General features: G+C 45.3%; 1 protein-coding gene across 2 annotated transcripts in view; it reads left to right on the forward strand.

The window, feature by feature from the left end:
• The window catches only part of SEC24B (SEC24 homolog B, COPII coat complex component), a 2,214,138-nt gene that overhangs the window by 2,002,211 nt on the left and 191,753 nt on the right, over nucleotides 1–20,174 (forward strand). For both annotated transcript variants that reach the window (XM_069630875.1, XM_069630876.1), the window contains one exon: nucleotides 13,611–13,703. In XM_069630875.1, coding sequence (XP_069486976.1) covers nucleotides 13,611–13,703 — 93 coding nt within the window. The remainder of the gene's footprint in view (nucleotides 1–13,610; nucleotides 13,704–20,174) is intronic.

Raw genomic sequence — 20,174 nt, forward strand, 5'->3', positions numbered from 1 at the left:
GATAGGCTTAGACCAGAGAGATAAGGAGTCCTTCAGATCTCAGTGTGCGATCCCACTAAGCGAAAAGTCTATTCCCTACCTCGGGGTGCAGATCCCCGCTTCTCCTGCAGACACCTACCGGACAAACTTCCCGATTCTAATTAAAGCCTTAGAAAAAGACCTGGACAGTTGGCTCAAGCAGGAAATCTCGCTAATAGGTTGCATTACGGCCTGTAAAATGAACTTACTACCACAATTTCTTTACGCATGCTCTGCCCTCCCCATTATAGTTCCTCGTCCCCTGCTACAGCGACTTCAGAGGAAGATATTCCGATTTATATGGAAGGGGAAGAAAGCCTGCATCCCGTGGAATACCATGCTATGTGCCCCGATCCAGGGAGGCCTCGGGGTCCCTGACCTCCAACGGTATCAGATGGCAGCACAGATAGCTCACACTCGGGCCTGGACCATTGCTTCAGGGCAAATGGATGGACATAGAACAATCCCGATTACCTCTCCCTCTGCGCTTTCTCTTACACCTTCCTGCCTCACTGCGGGGGACGTGACCGTCCATCCTATCTTCGACTAAGCAGACATTAAAGGCATGGGATTGGGCACGCAAATCCAGAGGCATCCCGAGGGACCTGAGCCTGTCAGCCCCAGTGTTCCACAACCCGGCCTTCTCACCCAGGTTCTCCCCCTCGAACTTTATAAACTGGATCGCTGGAGGCCTTAGCTCCCTGAGTCAGCTATTCGATGGTACCCAGCCGCTGACATTTGTCCAATGCAAAAGAGTCTTTAATCTCTCGGAGTCTGACAGGTTCTCGTATATCCAAATCAGGCACTGGTGCTCACATCCCCAGACTCAGTTGGCGGCCAACCGGGAGCTTGATGCCCTGGAACTAACTGCGTCTGACCCCCCCAGCCCGAGGACGTATTTCAACGTTGTACCGACTGTTCCAGGTAAATCTATTGGCACCTAAAGCAACATATATGTCGCAGTGGGAAAGAGACCTAGGACATCCGATCCAGGATCAAGCTTGGACTGACATTTGGTCACGCACGCATTCGTCCTCTTTCTGCATTACCAATCGGGAATGTGCGCATAAACTTCTCTTGAGATGGTACTACCTGCCGCTCCGACTGCATCACTTCAATCCATCCCTGGACCCGCAATGCTGGCGCCGCTGTGGCTCACCAGGCTCTTACCTACACATGTGGTGGACTTTCCCAGTGGCGGTGGACTTCTGGGCCCAGTGCATTGCCACCATTGCAGACATTACCCAGATCACGCTGCCACTGGAACCGGAACCACTCCTACTGGGGACCCCGATCCCAGGCATCTTTCCAAGATCGGGCCCACTAGCGGCCCTCATCACACAGCTGCTCCTGGCCACGCAAATCACAATAGCCAGGACATGGAAATCCCCAGAGGGTCCCCTAATGGTGCTGTGGTGATTGAAGCTCTGGAACATCTTCATCGCCGAGAAAATCATGGCGGCAAGCAGAAGCCGCCTCCACCGCTTCACAAACATGTGGTCTCCGGTGATAGACTATGACCAACGCTTTCCAGCCCTGACACATAAACCACGTTTGGTGTTGAATGCCCAGCGGGCAGCAGACTGGGACCGGACTCCATTGATGGATGAGCAGGTCCCGGAAGGTAGCCAGAACTAAGGGGTGGGAGGCGGAAGCTCAGAGATACATTAAAAGGACCAAATGATGTAAGTGATTCTGAGGGCTGGAGAGCCGGAGTACGGACTCAATTGGCGAAGGAGCAGGCCTCAGGGGAGTGCCAGTATCAAAGTATGAGGGCGATTACATGGGGATGCACTTTTATAAGTCAAAGTTGTAAAGAAGTGCTGAATCGATGTGATACTTTGTTTTCCTGTGTGCTAACTAAAATAAATATGTTAAAAAAAAAAAACACCCAACATCTACCGGCTTTCAATTTTCTGAGGTTGTTGTGCCTCATGGCATCCTGCATTTTTCTGGTGCCAGAAGCCCACCTAAGGATGGGGTCCCTCCAGTGGGCCCTCAGATCTTAATTAATGGTCACAATTCTCAGGCAGGATGACTGACGTTCTTCAGGTCACGGGCAAGGCTGCACAGGATCTCTGATGGTGGGCCTGCACGGAGAATGTATCATACAGGAACCTTTTTGGCAACCCTGGCTGGAGATAACAGTGGTCAAACTATAAATAGTTGAGCAGAAAATAAATCCACACTAATTCATGTGCCTTATTTCACACAGTCTATAAAGAAATCCTATTTTAAAAATTGATGGCAAATGTTTAAATGTCTTCTATATACACAGAGATCATTTGAAAGCATGATGAAAATGAGGCAGTGCCTTGGATTCTTCCCTCATGGATGGGGAGCTCACATGATTGATCTCATGTTCAGGGGACTTTGATCCCCATCGGAATCAAGACTACACATAAACCTTTTAGACCTGAGGGTGATCAGACTGGCACTGATGGCCTTTTTCCCTTCCATAGAGGTGAAGAATGTCCTAATAATGACGGACAGCTGAGTGGCCATGCATTACCTCAACAGGAGAGGGGGTGCAGGGCCACTGTGACTGTGCAGAGAGATAAAGTAGCTCCAGTTTTGCGCACTGCAAAACGGAATCTCTCTATTGGCAGTTCACCTAGCTGGAGAAGAGAACACAACAGCACAGTCTGCCACGAGTGGGAGTTAGCTCAAAAAGTCCTTCTAGACATCATTGCCCTTTGGGGAACCCCTCAAGTGGATCTGTTTGCCTCAACGGGAAATGCAACCTGTTCTGCTCCAGGGAATTTTCTCAAAGAGGAGCACTTGGGGACGGGTTCGTAGAGTACTGGGAATTTTCACTCCTGTACGTTTTCCCACCACTTCCTGCCATTCTACATGTCATCCGGAGGTTGAGGGAGTTTGGGAAGTCCATGATCCCGATTGCTCCGGATTGGGCCAGGAGGACGTGGTACCCAGAGCTGCTTGACATTTCCATCTGCCTTCCATTCTGTCTTCCACTGAGAGTGGACCTACTCGCACAAGAAGGAGGCAGTCTTCTTCACCCAGAAATCAGAACTCTGAACCTTGATGCCTAAGATTCAAAAATTGGGACCTTCCAGAAGATGTTATGGAGGTGTTGCTTTCAGCCAGAAGACCAGCAACAAAAGCGCTATACCGCTGCCTTTGGGACAAGTTTTGCAGCTGGTGTAGGGCTAAAGATATTGATCCTTTCACTTGTGATACGCCTGCAGTGCTTTCTTTTTCTGAAAATCGGAGGGCACATTCCAACAGAAGAGTGGCAACCACTTCAGCTCTGCAAAGAGGTGTACCAGTGCAGGATGTTTGTAATGCCTGAACTTGGTCTTCGATGCACACCTTTTCAAAACATGAATGTCTGGACACCTTGTCGGGTCAGCACGCAAGGTTTGGGAAAGCTGTTTTACACAGGAATCCGCAGGAGGGCACAATCCATTACAAGAACAACTTTCCCCTGGTAATGTTCTTTCTACTGGATGTTCCTCCCACAGATTCCTCATTGCCCTGCCAGGCTTCACATGTGGGTGCCTTTTTTTAATACACTTCCCTCAATGGCCACACGGGTTCTTAAAATCCTCAAGTTGATTGTGCAGGAAGAGGAAAAATACTAGAACTGAGGCAACTGGCACAGTGCATGCTATTTATACCACTGTCAAAATAAAATCGAAGCGTGGGAATTGAAGCCGCCGAGGGACATCGACTCAATGCCACACCGCGACCTCTGCTGTCGAAAAAAGTTTCTGAAGTCTGCAAGCAGTATATCAAGGATGAGGAATCCGTGGGAAGAACATCCAGTAAAAAGAACATTAACAGGGAGTGGTAAGTAATTTGTTCTACTATACCTTCTGCATCTAGCAGAGTCAGGTCTCCAGCATTCCTCCATAAAAGACCATCTTGCTGCAATTTCATAATATCAGAAAAAGCATGGGCAAGACACACTTTTTTCCCATCCTCAATTGAAGCACTTCTTGAAGGGTTTACTCAAGGTTTCCTCCCAGGAAACCGTCGACTCTGGCCTGGGAATTAAATGTGGTACTCTCAAGACTCGTATCTATTCTTTTTGAACTGATTCATTCGGCAGACCTACAAAATGATACTTGGAAACCGGTTTCCTGTTTGCAGTAGCATCACCATGCACCGCAAGCAAGATTTAAACTCTTTTCAGCATCAGAGCAGTATATCCGGTTTCTAATAGTTTATTCCTCTAATGGAATTCCTCATCTATGGTATTGTATTCGCAGCACAGCTGTTCTTTTCTGTCAACGGAGGGCGTAGTGTGGCTCTGTGAGATCCCCGGCCGATGCCTCCCCACGTTGGAAACCGTGTTGAGCCAGTTTATATCAAGGCACAGTGCCCAGTGACATCAGTGCCTTTTTTCCGGACACACTGTTCATTTCAGAAAGCACTCTTTTTTGTAGAGAAAAAGCCCAACCCTGCTAAAGCCTCTGGTTTCAAACCTTGCACAGGTTGCAACAGATGTCTGTGTCTGGTCGCCACAGGACTTGTCTTTACTGCCTGGGGGAGAAGCATGATGCCCAGGAATGTGGTGTGTGCCAATCCATGCATCCGAAAAGCCGTTTGGGAAAAGGCAGCAAAACTCTTCACTTATTTTCAACAAGGATAGGAGTGAAGCCACACAGTCTTGTTCGAGGTACCGCGGCATGGAATGCTGGTCTGAGGACAGGTCTGCCGTGATCAAGGAAAAGAAGAAAAAAAAGATGCAGTACCGCAAGAGGTCTCACTCTCCGGGTGGCTCTTCTTCATCCTTCAAGAAGAGGACTCAGCGTTCAAGGAACTTCCTGGAGGTGGTGCCACAGGTATTGTTTCCCTCCCATTCCTCTATGGGAAATGACGAATGGGAAAACCTCAATTTGCTTGACATCTTCACCAAAGCACTGACTGCTCCAACAAGGGAACACTCGTACTACGGGCTCCAGCCTGATCCCAAAGGCATTGCCCTCCACTTCTTGGTCAGCACCAACAGTGCCAGAGCCCCTTGGCACTACACCCATCTTCCAGTGAAACCATTCAAGTCCAGGATGGACCATAATTTTGTTTTGATGAAGAGTGGGGAACAGGTTACTTTTGGAATGGAGCCTTTGTTTTCCAGATTGGAGAGTGACTCCCCGGAATAGTTTTTTGAGGAGGGTGCCGATCTTCAAGGCCTAGCCGTGGATCTTCAGTAGGCAAGTAAGTGGGCTTGACACCTTCCCAAATCTGAATATTCTACCAGTCCCTACTACGGGAAAGCCTCGGGCAGCTTTTCATAAGCTGATGGCCAAGATTTCAAAGGCCTTGCGTCTCTCAGCCCCTTCCAGACCAAAGGTACAGTTCTAACTGAGGGACATGCCGGATGAAATGCCTATGAAGGGCTATTTAATGCAGCTGTGGGGGCTCCAGTGTTAGAGGTGTGGGGAAAGGCCCACCTCAACAGTCTCTGTCGACAGGGATCTGGCTAAGACAAGCCACCCAGGTGGCCACCAGGGGGCGCAGAGATTAAAGTCACCTGACTGCGCTCCTCCATCACCCTGGCCCCCATGGAGTGAGCTTGCCCCCCCACTTACAGTCTCCAAGGTGCTGATGTGACCCCTGTGGTGGACGACTGAACCAGTGGGCTTCATTTTGGCCATGGAGATGTGAGGCCCCCGAATTCAGGGCATGTGCCCACCTTTCCAAGCCCCACGGTACAGGAAGTGACATACCGGAGGAGGAGGGTTGCCAGAGTCCACAGGCTGGGGACAAACATTTGGAGAGTTGCTTGGCCCAGTGAACCTGAACGTGCCCTGGGGAACCTGACTGGGGGCACAATAGAGACTCGCCTCCCTGCATTGCTTTCTCAAGGTCGGCTGTGCTGTTCGGTGTTTCACTGGTGGGACCCTCTCTCTGACCCTTCCCCCTTGGGAGACTTGGTGCTCAGGGTGCGGGGGGGGCTGCTCCATAGTGGTTCCCCATCTTGGCCCGGCCCTGTATGGAGCCCAGATCCTGGCTTGCTGAATTTGCATACCTGAGCAAGACTAAAGGCACAGACAACAGCAAAAGGAGAGCAATGGCAGCTGGAAGAGAGGACTCAATGCCGACAAAGGGGGACATCGTCTCTCTAATGGAGGAAATCGGGGGCATGAGGGCCTATATTGGGGCAAAGTTGACAAGATCAACGTCGGACTCGATAAACTGGAGGAGAGGCTACAAGAGGTGCAGCATAACAAATCCTCCCTGGATACTTTGGAGACCCAAATAGATGTAAGGATGGGTGAACTGGAGAGAAGGGAAGCTGAAATGGTGTTACAAATTGACTAATTCAACAGAACCAGAGTCTTCAAACACTTTTCACAACTTAGCTTAGGAGATGTCCACTAAGGAACAGTCTTGTTTCTAATGGATTGTGTCCAGTCACAGATTCCTCATCTTAGATATGTTCTGTGGCAGCACCACCATTTTGGAAACTTTTTTCATCCATCATGGGGACCATGCGGCATGGCTTTGAGAACCCTCTACACTCATTGGCCTTGGGACCGGAGGTGACGTTGACACTGATACAAATGGCCATCACTGCGCCCTGTGACCGGAGTTCCTTTTTTCCGCATGCTTAGCACGCAACGATCACAACACCTCAGGAAAACTTTGTTTTTCTGAAAAACTCATAAATATTGGACACAATTTTGACGCCTAAGCCTTCATGCTTTAAGCACTGTAAGGATTGCAACAGTAAAATGTTGCTAACCGATCGTCGACCACGAGAAGGACGATTGCGGTCATATCAATCCATGGCGCTGATGATAATGAAGGAGAGGCGCTCAAAATTGAAGTTCAGGCTATCTTCCTTTAAGCCCACAAGCAACACGCCCTCGAAGATGAGTTTGTCTGATGAGAAGGTGGTTGAGTCAACCAAAAGACTTTCAGGGTAATGAAAGTCAAGAAAACATACGAGATTTAATTCCCGGAGTGATTCCCATCACTCAATTTGGTTCTTCTTTGAAGAAAAAGAAAAAAAGAAGGTAGCACTCCTCGTTGGACCACAGACCATTAAAGGTAAGGTTCCCATTAAAATCTGACTATTTGGAGAAGTGGGAACAGTTCAGACTAAAAATGATGGACGTCTGTCAAAAGGTAGCCCCATCGACCATCTCTTTGGAGTCCAAGGCCAAAAAAGGGTCAGAGCCCACTGCGCGATGTAAAGTCGGCAGGGACTTTACCAAGGATTCTTCGAGTGCAGCGAAAGGCCCAAGCAAGATGTTTGACAGACCTGCAAAAACCCCATCAACGGCTGTGTACCTATCAATGTTTTTCGAAGCCGACTCAGCACTCTCATCAAAAGGCCCATCGTCGTTCAAGTTCGATGTCCCATCTGTGCTGCGTTGCACACAAAGGTCGAGGAGAGACCTCATGTCCTCCTTCTAAAAAGTGTACCATGATGATGGCGGTAAGCTTGGGTGGATTAGTTTGCCCCACTTTCTCCAAGAGCAAAGTGCTCTTGGAGATTGTGGCTGCCTGCAGTACTACATTTATATTTGGAAGTGGCAAAGGGATCTCCAAAGACTAATCATGCTTGAACAGAGTGGGAACATATCTGGCTGAGAGCAGCAAAATTGTCAGATTTCCAATCTAGGGAAAATGCATTTAAGGTCCTCCTGAAGTGGCATTTGACCCTGCATAGATTTAAACATATGTTCCCAGACACATCGGATATGTGCTGGCAAAACTGCTTCCAAAGGGGCACTTTCATTCATATTGGAGGAGTCCCTAAGGATTCAATTTTTGGTGACTGAGTACTTTACAAAATAAAGGATATTACCAGAATCCCAATACCCCAAAACCCACTTGCAGTAGTACTGGGTAACTTGGGCCAAAAGTCTAAATACCATTAACATTCGCCGATAGGTAGATTGGTTGCATATTTGTAAATCAGTGCTACATTAACTTGCTCGAATGTGGGAGTTCTCTAGTCCCCACATATTAACTTTTGGCAGTACTAAATATGGGAAATAACAATGGAAAAGAATAACTGCACCAGTCCATGATAAATTCCAGTTGTCTGTGACAATCTGGTCGTCGTTCATTTTCGAGGCCAATCAAAAGAAAAATTATTTTTTGCTCGTTTAATAAGTGACCATTTTGTACACTTCTACTTATATGACTGAATTGGGCAGTTTTCTATAGCTTACCTCCTGGTGATATTGATTTAAAGACATTTGCAACACTGTTAATGGTCCTTGCCAACAAAGATCAGATATATGATCCTACTTAATTGTCTTATTATTTTTTTAACTTTTATTTTCTTCTATTGTTTAAAATGAAATGTTCTTTTACCATTTCTTTCTCTTTTCACGTGACACATTTCTGTCGTGACTACTTTGTAAGAGCCATAACCCTGCTGTTTCATATTCATAAACTTGATCCGTTTGTCATATTCTCATTCATTATTCATATGCTCTTCTGGTTTCTTAATGGTTATATTTGCACTTGAAATCAATAGAAAAATAGTTTGAAAAAAAGTAACCAGTGGAATTGGGTCAGACCTAATTTCCTCTGGGTTGGTTATCTCCTAGAAGATGCTGAATAGCGCTTTAGTTTTGTTTGGTTGGCAAAGTATTTTATTTCTGCCGATTGATAGTATCCCATTTGGTGTATAAGGCAAGTCGCTGCATCTTCCTGGGAGTTAGACTTATTCAATTTTCAGCGTTCCTTTGGGCATAGACCTTAGCAAATGCTATGGTAATTATCTGCTATAGAAAAATGGTTTCACTTAGCACTTGTATAATCCTACCTAACACTATTATGGGATGTTACAAACAATCTGATTTGCACTGCAAAATAGTTGTGTGTATGCATGTTCATGACATTTTCTTCAACTGGCCAGAATATCATGGTCCGGCTTTAAATATGTTTTGCTTGCAAAGTATAGTAGGTATGCAAATATTGCAGCAAGTGTTTTACTGCTGCAATCCTTCACTTTTTACAGAGCTCTGTCTATTAGTAATGGAGGCCAGTACAGGTTCTAAGGGTGTGGGGGGAGGGTCACAGGAGAGGCCACTCCTGGGACATGTGTGGGAGGGGGGGGGTTAAGAACAAATCAGCAACGTTTACAAAACCCAGCCAGATGTTTGGGCAGTACAGTAGAGTGAAGGAAATGTGTTTATTTCCATGCATTAAAGGATTGGAAACTCTAGCAACAGTCTAGGAAGCAGCACCTTCAGTTTTTTTCTATGTCCCGCTGCTGAGGGCTTTTCAATATTATCATGTTTTCTGTGTTTAGTGCCTCTACATCTGCATTCATCTTGTTTACCAGATAACAGTAAAATGTAGAAGAGGGGACCCATGTTAGAGTAGAAGGCCTTCCACCTGCTGTACCTCTGAGCATTGCTGCTATTAACTAAAAAGGCAAATCAATCTGGTTTTCACCAGAAGGGGTCGATTAAAAACCTTAGTGAGGCTCTTACTTAATTTCGTCTAGGCTAGGATCGGTAAAACAACTCTAGTCTGCATTATGGGCTGAATCATTTCACTTCCCATGTAAGTGTTACAAGCCCTGGTCAGATTTTACTCCCTAGCTGAGATCAAATTATCTTTTAGGGAGTAATTGGGTTTGCCAAAAAAGGCTTATTTAAAAGATGTTCTTTCCCCTTAAAATTCCACTTGAAACAAGGCAGTACAATTACTAGAGCTCCTTCCTTTGCTACTGCTTTGCTGGTCTCTGATTTGAAAATATCAGAGGAGCTTCGTGGAAAGAAGCAGGGGTAAGGGTGTGATTTGTTCTTTGTTTCCCATTTATTTTGGGCTTTTTTGTATTCCACATTTTTAGTTAGGCAAATGTTCAGTTTATAGGGAGTATAAGTTAATGGTATGTATGCATCTTATCTGTAGGGCTGGTTTTGTGTTATGCTCTGTTCACAGAACAAAGTAATGTTGATGGTAAACATTTACACATGAATTTTGATTATCCTACACTGTGGTGTAGTTATGCTTATGCATTTATCATCCTGACACACGTTATGAAAGGAATGCTTTCCTGGCCCATAATTACTTAAAGTGGCACATTAAGTACATTTTTTTTGGCACACTCGTTTTAGCTGCCATGTTTCATCTGGTAAATAATGCATCATGTCTGAATTTTTCGCCACCCACATCAGTTGTGATGAGCAATATTTGTTTTTTTGTAATACACATTAGTGCTTTTTCCCAGTGGCATAACACACGTTCTGTATTGTCTCTCAGCAGTGTGAACAAATTAATAGCCACAACTAAAATGTTTGTTTATACTGTGCATACAATGTTTTCTTTGTGCATACACACATTTGTCTGTGTATAGGAGTACTATTGCTATGTACTGTGGCAGATCTTGAAGTCTTGAGCTGGTTGATGAGCTCTTATTGTTATTACATATAGAACATTTGTTAGCTTATATCTTTGGAAAAAGTGTTGCAAGATATACCTTTGACACTTAATTGTAAACAATTGCAGAGGTTGGAGAGGGGGATATAACTATCCAAAAACTCTTCAGAGATGATAGCTCACTAACCACTGTGATGAATTTGAGGTGATCATCCCAAAGACCCTGGTCTGGGACCCTTCTCATGTGGCCAGGGAAAGGCAGACGCTTCCTGACCCTGGGGTTGGTTTTCTGCGGGAGGATCACATGGGAGGGGTCTCAGGTTAGGAGAATTGGGAGAACCTTCTAATCCACTTTCTTAGTGACCCTGCAGTCTTGATGTCCTATTGCAAAGTTGAAATATGTGAAGAAATGAAGGATAAAAATATTGGGGACTTCAAGTCCCATAATGGTATAGGGTCTGGGACGAGGACGAGGGGCTCAGAGGCACAGAACTGCAGTACACAGTATAATGTTCCTGACAACCTGCCCCTGTGTGGGAATTGTAATTATTTAAATCCCCTTCAGGTGCAGATCAGGAGTAGCAGCAGCGGTAGTAGTAGAAGTTATCAGCATCCGTGTATAGAGCAGGGGCAGAGTGTGGAGGACACCGGGAACACGCCGTATCTGTAGCAGTTGATGGTGCTGAGAGAGCCGTGAGAAGCCGAAGCCCGAATTACAGAGGTCAAGCAGTGGGAAGCGCTGCTGTTGCAGCTTACACCATGGGAGAGAAGCGCTTTGTGCCGTGTGCCTGACTGGCAAGCACCAGGGAGCGAGAGGTGGAACCTGGGCTCCTGTTCGGGCAGGCGCAAGTCACAGGACTGCAACCCGAGCTGTCGGAAGCTCTGAATCCGCCAAAGAGAGTAGAAGTGGCTGTGGGACATGCGATTGTGCAGTAAGAAGCCAGTGAGTTGGCCTCTGACGGGTAAACCCGGGGCGCTCGATAGTGAACGCTGACCGCTTCTAGACTATTCGAATATCAAACTAATGAAAGAAAGTGTTTTTGGCCCAACATGTATAATTATCACTATCCAAGTAAAGAGAAAACAATATTTAAGAAAGGCTGTGACTTCCACTGCCCAAGGAAAGAGGGGGCAGTAGTGAACCCAAAGTGTAACCACCATTGCCAAAGTAAAGAGGAGGCAATATGTGAGACAGATAACAACCAGCATTGCCTAAGCCATAGAAAGGTTATTGGAAGTAAAAGGGAGTACAGCTTTCTTGAAGAGTGAAACCCTAATAAAAGACATTGCCAGCAATTACCTGGTATGATAGTGGAAACCCAAAGGTGGCAGAAAAGTGGCCCTCCTTGTGGAGAATGGCAAGGGGGAGAGGAACATAACTTGCATTGCATGTGGCCAATCAATCAGTGGAACAGCAACAATGGGTGTTATAGCCTTATGGAAGAAGTTGTGAATTGTACTGTTAATGAAAGACTTTATTGATATTTGAAGTGAACCACGCCGCAGAGTAATTCTACTAGTGTTAGGAGGTTTATTCTGACAGGCGAGTACACCAGGAAAGGGATTGTTAGTGGTAGTCCGGCAGGTTAGTGAATCAGGAAGAAGACGTTGAAGTACTGCATTGTGGTGAAAGGTTGTGATGAAATGAAAGTGGCAAGGCCACTAATGTGTTTGATGAACTGTGGTAAAAACCATCCTGACGAAAACATTGTTCTCTATCAAGAAGTATTGTGTGGTAGTTGTCTTTCTCGAGAGAAGAGAAGTAGTATTCAAACATTCACTGGATGAGTGAAGACGAAGACTTTTGGTTTGATAAACGAAAAGCTTGTGGGAACTTTGTTGAAGAGTGATGAACTTTGTTTAATTATAAGACTATTACGACGCCAAGTGAAACCTTCCAAGAGTGAAGGAGCTTTGTGTTGGAAACAGAACTTGGCCATTGTGACAACCTTTGTGTTACTTTTTGAAGTAGAACCTGATCATTTGAGTGAATTTTATCCATTGGAACCTTTATTTGGATTTCTACCTTGATTCTGGGGAAAGGTATCCGAACCTGGTTATAAGAATATTTGGTTCTAATTATTATTTTGTTGAATCGGAAAATAGCCATGTAAATATGTGAAATGTTTTTGTTGTATGTAGAAGTGTGAGGGGCAGATATCTTTTTATGTTAGAGTTTTTTCCCTTAGGCTTAGTTTCATAGGCAGGGAAACCCATGTAAGGTTAGGGAAAGCAAGGCGTTTATCACACCCTTTTAAGTTAATAGAATGGCTTCTTGCGAAAAACCTTTGTGAAGTTGTCCGCCTCGCATTTCTGACCCCTCACACTGCTCACAGATGCACACATGGAAAATAATGTATGCACAAAAGCCGTCCCATTCGGGACCTAGAGATAAATAATTAGAGGGAACATTGATCAAACAATAGGTCCAGGGTCTTCAAACCGCTGCCGGGAGTTGTTGGCCATTTTGAAAGACTTGTAAAAGTATAGTCCATTGATGTTCTTGATGGGTTTTCATTGTACCTTTTAATGCCCTTAGAGTGCATGAATTTTGACTTAAGTTGTCTGAAACAGAGTTTTCTGTTCTCAAGCATGGGACTCATTCCAGGGAAGAAGTACATCAAGCATGTTGGCACTTTGATTTGTAGATTGGAGTACAAGTTGATGAATACCTAAGGCTTCACATTGTTGAGAACATCCAGCACATTTGTATTCTGTTTGCAAAGTTTATGGGGGATGATGGTGGAAAATGATTTTCTAAAGTAATGAATGTCAATGGGCATTTTTTTAATGTCACATTGCAGTATACACTTCAAAATAATGTTCTATACAATTTCCTCTTTTTAGTTAATTTACTGCATAATACGCTAGAGCAAGTAGGAACATGTTAGAAGAAATTTTCATAAATTTAGAGTTGTGGGCTATTTGTTGAGTAACTTTGTTGAAGGTGCTAAACTGCTCAAACTTTGGTCCCGAATCTTTGATGACTCCTCACAAATGAGCATGCAGAGAAGGAATTGATCATCTTGGTTGACTTTGTTTGAGGTATTGCAATATTTTTTAGGGAAATGTGTAGGGAAAAAGAAATCTGTTTCAATGATTGTTAACATGGTGGAAAGTTTGACACTTGTTTGATTGCACACTCTTAGTGATTTCATAATTTGCACTTAACCCATAAGTATTGAATGTATGCTAGTACGATATGTCTTACAGAAGTAAAACATGCAAGAACGTTTTCTTATCTGATAATTTGTAATTCATTTTTACAGTTTCTCTACCTTTGGATTGGAAAGAGATGTGACAATAATTTTATAAAAGATGTGCTTGGATTTCCTAACTATGCATCAGTGCCGCAAAAAATGGTAAGTGTTCTTTCCTCAGTTATGGTTTGGCAGTGATTTAGTGATTTAGCATGATTCATTGAATGGAAATATGCTCATAATCAGTCCTATTTTTATATTTCCAATCCCTATGGCATGTGATTAACAGATCATGAGTCCGAAATATATCTCAACATATTTATAATTAAAGGAACAGTGTTTGATGTATGCCTATCGGGCCTAGGTTGCCAAATAAAATACAAGAAGGATCACAGTACTACTAAAGGGGTCTGGATGGGTCTACTCAAAATGGTACAAGTGTCTACCTAAGGGATCACCAGTCCTGTTGGGATTCCCTATCCTGATACACAGTCTCTCAGATATAGCATCCAGTCTGCTTCCTTGCTCAGAACCCACATTCCCAAGGAGACAGCAAATATCTCACTTCTGGACTTTACCTACCATTCAGTATCAACCCCATTCCCCTCTGGCTTACAATGATTGACTCGTAGATATTATCATCTTGTGGCTGCATCAGTACCCTTCTGAGCCAATGGCTCATTGAATTACTTTTTCTGTCTCTGGCTCATGCTATAGTCTGTGATATATCCCTCAGAAGGCTTTTGCCTTTCTCTTTCCCCCTTGTTCTCTTCTCAAGCAGTGACTGAGATGTAGCTTCAAGGTCTGGTGGCTTCCCCATATCAATTCAGAGCCATTGCTGGGCACCCAGGAAAACTGGAGGCTGTTGCCCCATCTTTATTCTACATTTGTTAAGTCTGTCTGTGGTAAGAGTACTGGCTTTACAGTGGTGACTGCTAGAACTCATGTTGTGTGGTGCAGATCCTACCTAGGGATCTCTGCAAGGCTGCTGTGGCATCTGACAGAACTGAGCAGTCAAAGGAAGCCCGGTATCCGTCCCGCTGTAGACTAGGGTGTGCATGTTTACACTCAAGCCACAGGTTAACCTAGCCAGGATAATAGCAGTGAGGAAACCGTATCCCATTCTGGCACCCAGAAACGTGTTGACTCAGGAGAAGGGACGGTGGCTATGACGAAACCTGCTCACCCCCCCTCCCTCCCAGCCATATAAAGCTTCCAGAATGCACATCGCAATGTACTGGCAATCCTGGTCCCCAGGTTTCTGCACCAGGATTTTTATGTTAGCAGTACTATCTCGGCACAGCCAACAGGGCGTGCCTGAATGGGAGCTGTGCCAAAACGTCTGGTGCTAAATCGGCTAGCCAAAACACTTCCTGTGAAACCTCCTTACCTTTCACGTTGGATTTCCATCTCTCTCAGAAAATGTATCTTTCTGTTTTCTTTTTCTCTCCCACTTCTATCTAAAGTGGATAAGTTGTTTCATTGCCTGAACCCCAAGAGGACTCTCAGCTATTGTGTGTCTCATGCAAGGGATATCAAGAAGGATGACGATCTAGATTCTTTTTTGGTTACGCTGGAGCTCGAGCAGCAGGGCTGTGACCAAACAGATCCTGGTCAGGTGGATCATCCTCTGCATTTTAGTGTGCTATGACCTGAACAGGAAGGAGGTGCCCAGAGGGTCTCAGGGCCCATTCTGGTGGCTACCTCTGCAGTTCAGGGCAAGGTCCAGATTTGGACATCTGTCAGGCAGCTATAATCCCTACAGCATAAATTCGTTGACCGGTTGGGATCCCTTCTTTCATCGGGCAGTGCTCCATAGTTTACTGGTGCGAGGCAAATGTTTCTTCCTTCCCTTCCTTCTACAGGTATCCTTCAGAAAGTCTATTTAAGATGAGAAGTCTGTGAGAGAAAGGAATAAATTAGAAGAACAAATTATTTACCTCTCTGTATCTAAAAGATTTCTCCCACAGATCCCTCATGACATCCCTGCTCTCCCCTCTTGGCAGAAAGCGTATTCACCTCTTGCTGTTGTGTGCTCCCTCAGCATGCCCAGTGCTAGGGAAAAAGCGGAACTAAGGTCATGGCATACTGCTGGATCGACCATACTGCCTCTGATATCAGATCTGGTGTCAAGGGCAACAAGTGGAGCTGAACTGAACCCCCCAGGTGATTGAAAAGGTTCCACAGCTAGTTTCCGATGGAGATGATCTATTTAAGGTTAGAAATCTGTGGAAGGAAGGGCTAATCTCTCGGAAAGCCCATTACCAATGTAATTTGTTCGTCACTTTTCTCCGACCACCCTGCGGTTCTTCTTGCTTCTGCTTCTTTTTCCTGCTTTTCACCTTAACACTGGAACTCCCTTCTTCCCAATGTTACAAAATGCTGCTTCTATCTACCGTAACTACCTTGCACCAGACTCAATAGTAAAGAAGACTCTTTAGATATGTATTCAGCACACTTGAATTATTGTACACAGAGTCGTCTTTATAGGAAGGCAAAAGGGCACTCACCCCAGAGCCCCTCATTGGGTAGGGACCTCACCTGGCTGCCTGATGCAAAGAAACCAGTGCTAATTGTTTCCATAAAATAAATATCACGTCATGATATTGTGGAGTTTGCTGCTGAGACTCTGCACTTGCTGCTGTTAACAAGTACATTCAGACCTGATCAGGTACTCCTGTATTGCGTTTTATATTCAGTTTAGTAGAGTGTGCACATGCACTATTGCACAACTCTTGTGATGCTTTCACCCTTTTGCTGGAAATAGATCAATCATATGCAATAACCCAGGTTTAAATGCATATTACTAAATTGGAGTGCCACGATGGATCAGAAGATAGCTTTGTGTGTTAAGCACTCATATAGATCTGTGTTCATATGTCATATCAAAGCAAGGCTGACTCAGCTTTTCCTATCCCTGAGGTTGTGTGTGTGTGTGTGTGTGTGTGTGTGTGTGTGTGTGTGTGTGTGTGTGTGTGTGTGTGTGTGTGTGTGTGTGTGTGTGTGTGTGTGTGTGTGTGTGTGTGTGTGTGTGTGTGTGTGTGTGTGTGTGTGTGTGTGTGTGTGTGTGTGTGTGTGTGTGTGTGTGTGTGTGTGTGTGTGTGTGTTTTTTGCTGAGGCTTGTGGATCTGCTTAGATCGCATGCTATGCATAGGCCGAAATCTAGTTGTATTACATTAATTGTTTTCAAAACTCAGAAAGGGACGTTGACTGGGCGTGTCAGTAATACTATCCCTAGTGTGACGTCCACTGTACCCATGGTCCTTCACTCATCGAGGTGCCTCAGATTGTTTTTTTCTGCCATCATAGTCGGATTGAAGTTGCTGAGTTCCTTCTTTCTGACTAACGCCTTTAATTATACAAGTTTAAATGTAGTCTTTCTTTCCTTTCAACGGCCGTACCATTGCAAAATCTTCGGGAAACGGCTTTCAAGGACTGATTCATCGTTGACGGCGACTACTCGTACCGTCTCAATGAACTTTGACTGCGGCCTACCTAGGCCTCAACGGGCCTTGGCCCTTCACAGTAGGGAGAGTGGGGGGAGGTTCATAACTTTATTTCCTTAAGAGAATGCCTATTTCCCTATTCTTCCCTTTCCATCAACGGGCTACCATCTTTCCATATTATGGAAAACACACCCTTTAAATGTTGCCCTTCCTGTAACAGGAAGTTTCCCTGGAAGGACTTGCACAACGTGTGTAACCTATGTCTCCCCAGGCACCACCCCACAAAACATTGCAAGATTTGCAAACCTTTTCGGCCCAAGACATTAAAGGACCATAAAACAGGCTGAAGCCACTATGGACGTGGAGGGAGCGTCCAGTGATGTCAGCGTCCTATCGATTCCAGATGATTTCCAACGTGCAGGCTCCCGACTCCATCAGGCAGGCCGGCGGTTCTGCTACGGAGGCAACATCCAGCGGCTCAAGAACTCACACTGCACGCCACACAAAGCACAACCCCCACGGCCGAAAGTCGACCACTTCGTCGACCGTTGAGCCACATGTGGTGTTATGGGGGGGAGGTTCCTCAAAATCCCTGTCCTCTGGGCCATCGGATTCGCTGCATGACAGGCCATCAAAACAGACATCGAAGTCTGTTTTGACACCGCAAATAAATTTGACAGACCCTCGGGTACCGGAGAACGTGCGTCCAAAAACGCTTAGACAGCCCTTTACAATAGCTCCAAAATGAGAGCGCTTATTAAAAAATATGTCCCATACACTCTCCTTAAGTCCAAGGTGTCGGAAAATTCCAAATCCTTGATGCCCCTAGTCTCTGAAGCCTCTATTTCAAAATCTAAGGAACTTTCTCGCTCGTGGGACACCCTTTCAGGGGCCATGCAGCATAAAGAACCCTCTACATCAGAGAGCATATCTACCTCTGTTCCCTCAGGTTTTCCAAGCTCCACGCAATGGACCCTAGAATAATTTGACAAAATAATGCGAAGAATGTCATGCTTTGTAGAGTTCTTTGATCGACACCCTGATCAACTGTCCAACCTACAAGCGCTCTCAGAGGCAGCTAAAGACCAACCTGCTGCCAGGAAACCATGATTAGACACTGCCCAGCACCTCGCAGGACACTTAACAGAATATCTATTATATTGACACTTCAGGCTCTCAAGATCCTGGTTCACTCGGGAACCAAGGGGACCTATATGATATAGACCAGTATTATGATGACAACGATGACGTCTGCATCATACAATCTCCGGACCACCATGACCAACCTGTGGCTGACTCCCCTGTGGATAATCAGCTACAGTACAATATGCTCCTCCTAAAAGCTGCTGAACATTTCAAGATTGATACACAAGAGGCACAGGAGGACAAGGACTTTGTAGAAGACAACCTTTGGGATACAATGTCTGCAGCACAGTTTATACCACTCCTGCAGTCCATCCAAAGGCGCATTCAGCCTTCTCTACTCACCCCAACCTTACGAGGGCAGTTAACCCCCACATTGAGAAGATTTCAGGCCAGGCCCCTCCAACCCCTTATACATCAGGGGTCAATAAAAGACTGACTCTCTCGTCATAACCACCACAAGAAAGAGGGACCTTAGCCTCTGATGAAGCCCTCCTGATAAGCAGAGCAAAAGGATATATGCACTGTGCAGGAAAGTAGCTTCCTCAGCTGCATACCAAGTAAGACTTGCTAATAACACCACTCTCTTGGCAAGTTACAACTGCCATAAATGGGATGAAATGCTACAGCAAATCGACTCCGTCCCAGAGCCTTTTAAATCACAGCTCTTGAACACAGTGGCTGAGGGTAAGCAGGTGGGCCACTTTATCCTGAAACCTAATCTGGATGCAGCAGCAAATGCAGTCTATATAGTAGCAGATGGCACTCTTATTAAGCGTCATGCATGGTTAAGACAGTCCGGCTTTAAGCTGGAAACTCAAACCAACCTACTCAATATTCCAATTGAACCTAATGCCTTATTTGGGAAAGCAGTCCAGGGCGCACTGAAAAGTACTAAAGAAGAGTACAATACCTTTAAGTCCATGGGACAGCTAACTAACAAACCCTTTGTTCAAAGAGGTGTGTTTAATGCACGCCGATTTGGAGGACAATATTCTCAACGCTCCTCTAACTATAGTCAGGGCGAACAAACGTCATCTTGGGGTTTCTCGCAGGGCCAATCCTCCCAGCAGAATTTTCAAAGGGGTCACAGAAGGTTTAGGTTTAGAGTCAGAGCCCCCTCAAACAGAGGCTCCAACCCTCTGAAGCAATGACGACCCGCTCCAGGTTCCCTCTCATGCTTCTCCAATAGGAGGTCGCATTTCTCAAGTTACCCACGCATGAGAGGGGATCACCTCAGACAAGTAGCTACTATCCACTGTGGTAGGAGGCTATTTTAAAGAGCTCATACAGAGACCATCCAACAACCCGCCAAGACAAGGACAAGCAACGCATTCTACTAGAAGAGGTCAAAACACTGCTGGAAAAGGACGCTATAGAAATCGTCCCGGCAAACCAGGTAAACAAAGGGTATCTATTCAACATACTTCCTTGTACCAAAGAAAGACCTTAAAATCTACCCTGACCTAGACCTGCGCCCTGCAGACATATGTCAAGCTAAAAAAGTTTTGCATAACAACGCTGCAAGAGGTAATCCCCTTGTTAAAACAGCGGACTACATGGCAACATTGGATATGAAAGATGCATACATTCATATTTCAATTTTCCTAGCACAGAAAATTCCTGCGCTTCAAAATAGCAGATCAACACTACCAGTTCAAGGTTCTCCCCTTCGGCATAGCGTCAGCTCCAAGGGTATTCACCAAAGTATTAGCGGATTTACGCAGACAATCTATCCCAGTGTACCCTTATCTGGACAATTGGCTGATAACAGGGGAATCCCCTCAAATCTGCAAGCAGAATGCCCAAAGAACAATCAACCTTCTGTTGCAATTGGGGTTTTCAATCAACTAGAAGAAATCAAACCTCGATCCAAGCCGAACCATGAAGTTCCTAGGAGCTATCCTAAAGTCAAGACAGGGGCTAGTCTTCCCCTCAAACAAAAGAATTCAGAACAGGCCGCTGCAAATAGGGTGCAGGGGGAGCCGGAGGATTAAAGCCCCATCTTTGGTGGGACCGGCGCACATAAGTAGTGGGCAAGCTG

The sequence above is a fragment of the Ambystoma mexicanum genome, chromosome 6q (assembly GCF_040938575.1).
Source record: "Ambystoma mexicanum isolate Mex_15411 chromosome 6q, UKY_AmexF1_1, whole genome shotgun sequence".
Lineage (NCBI taxonomy): Eukaryota > Metazoa > Chordata > Amphibia > Caudata > Ambystomatidae > Ambystoma > Ambystoma mexicanum.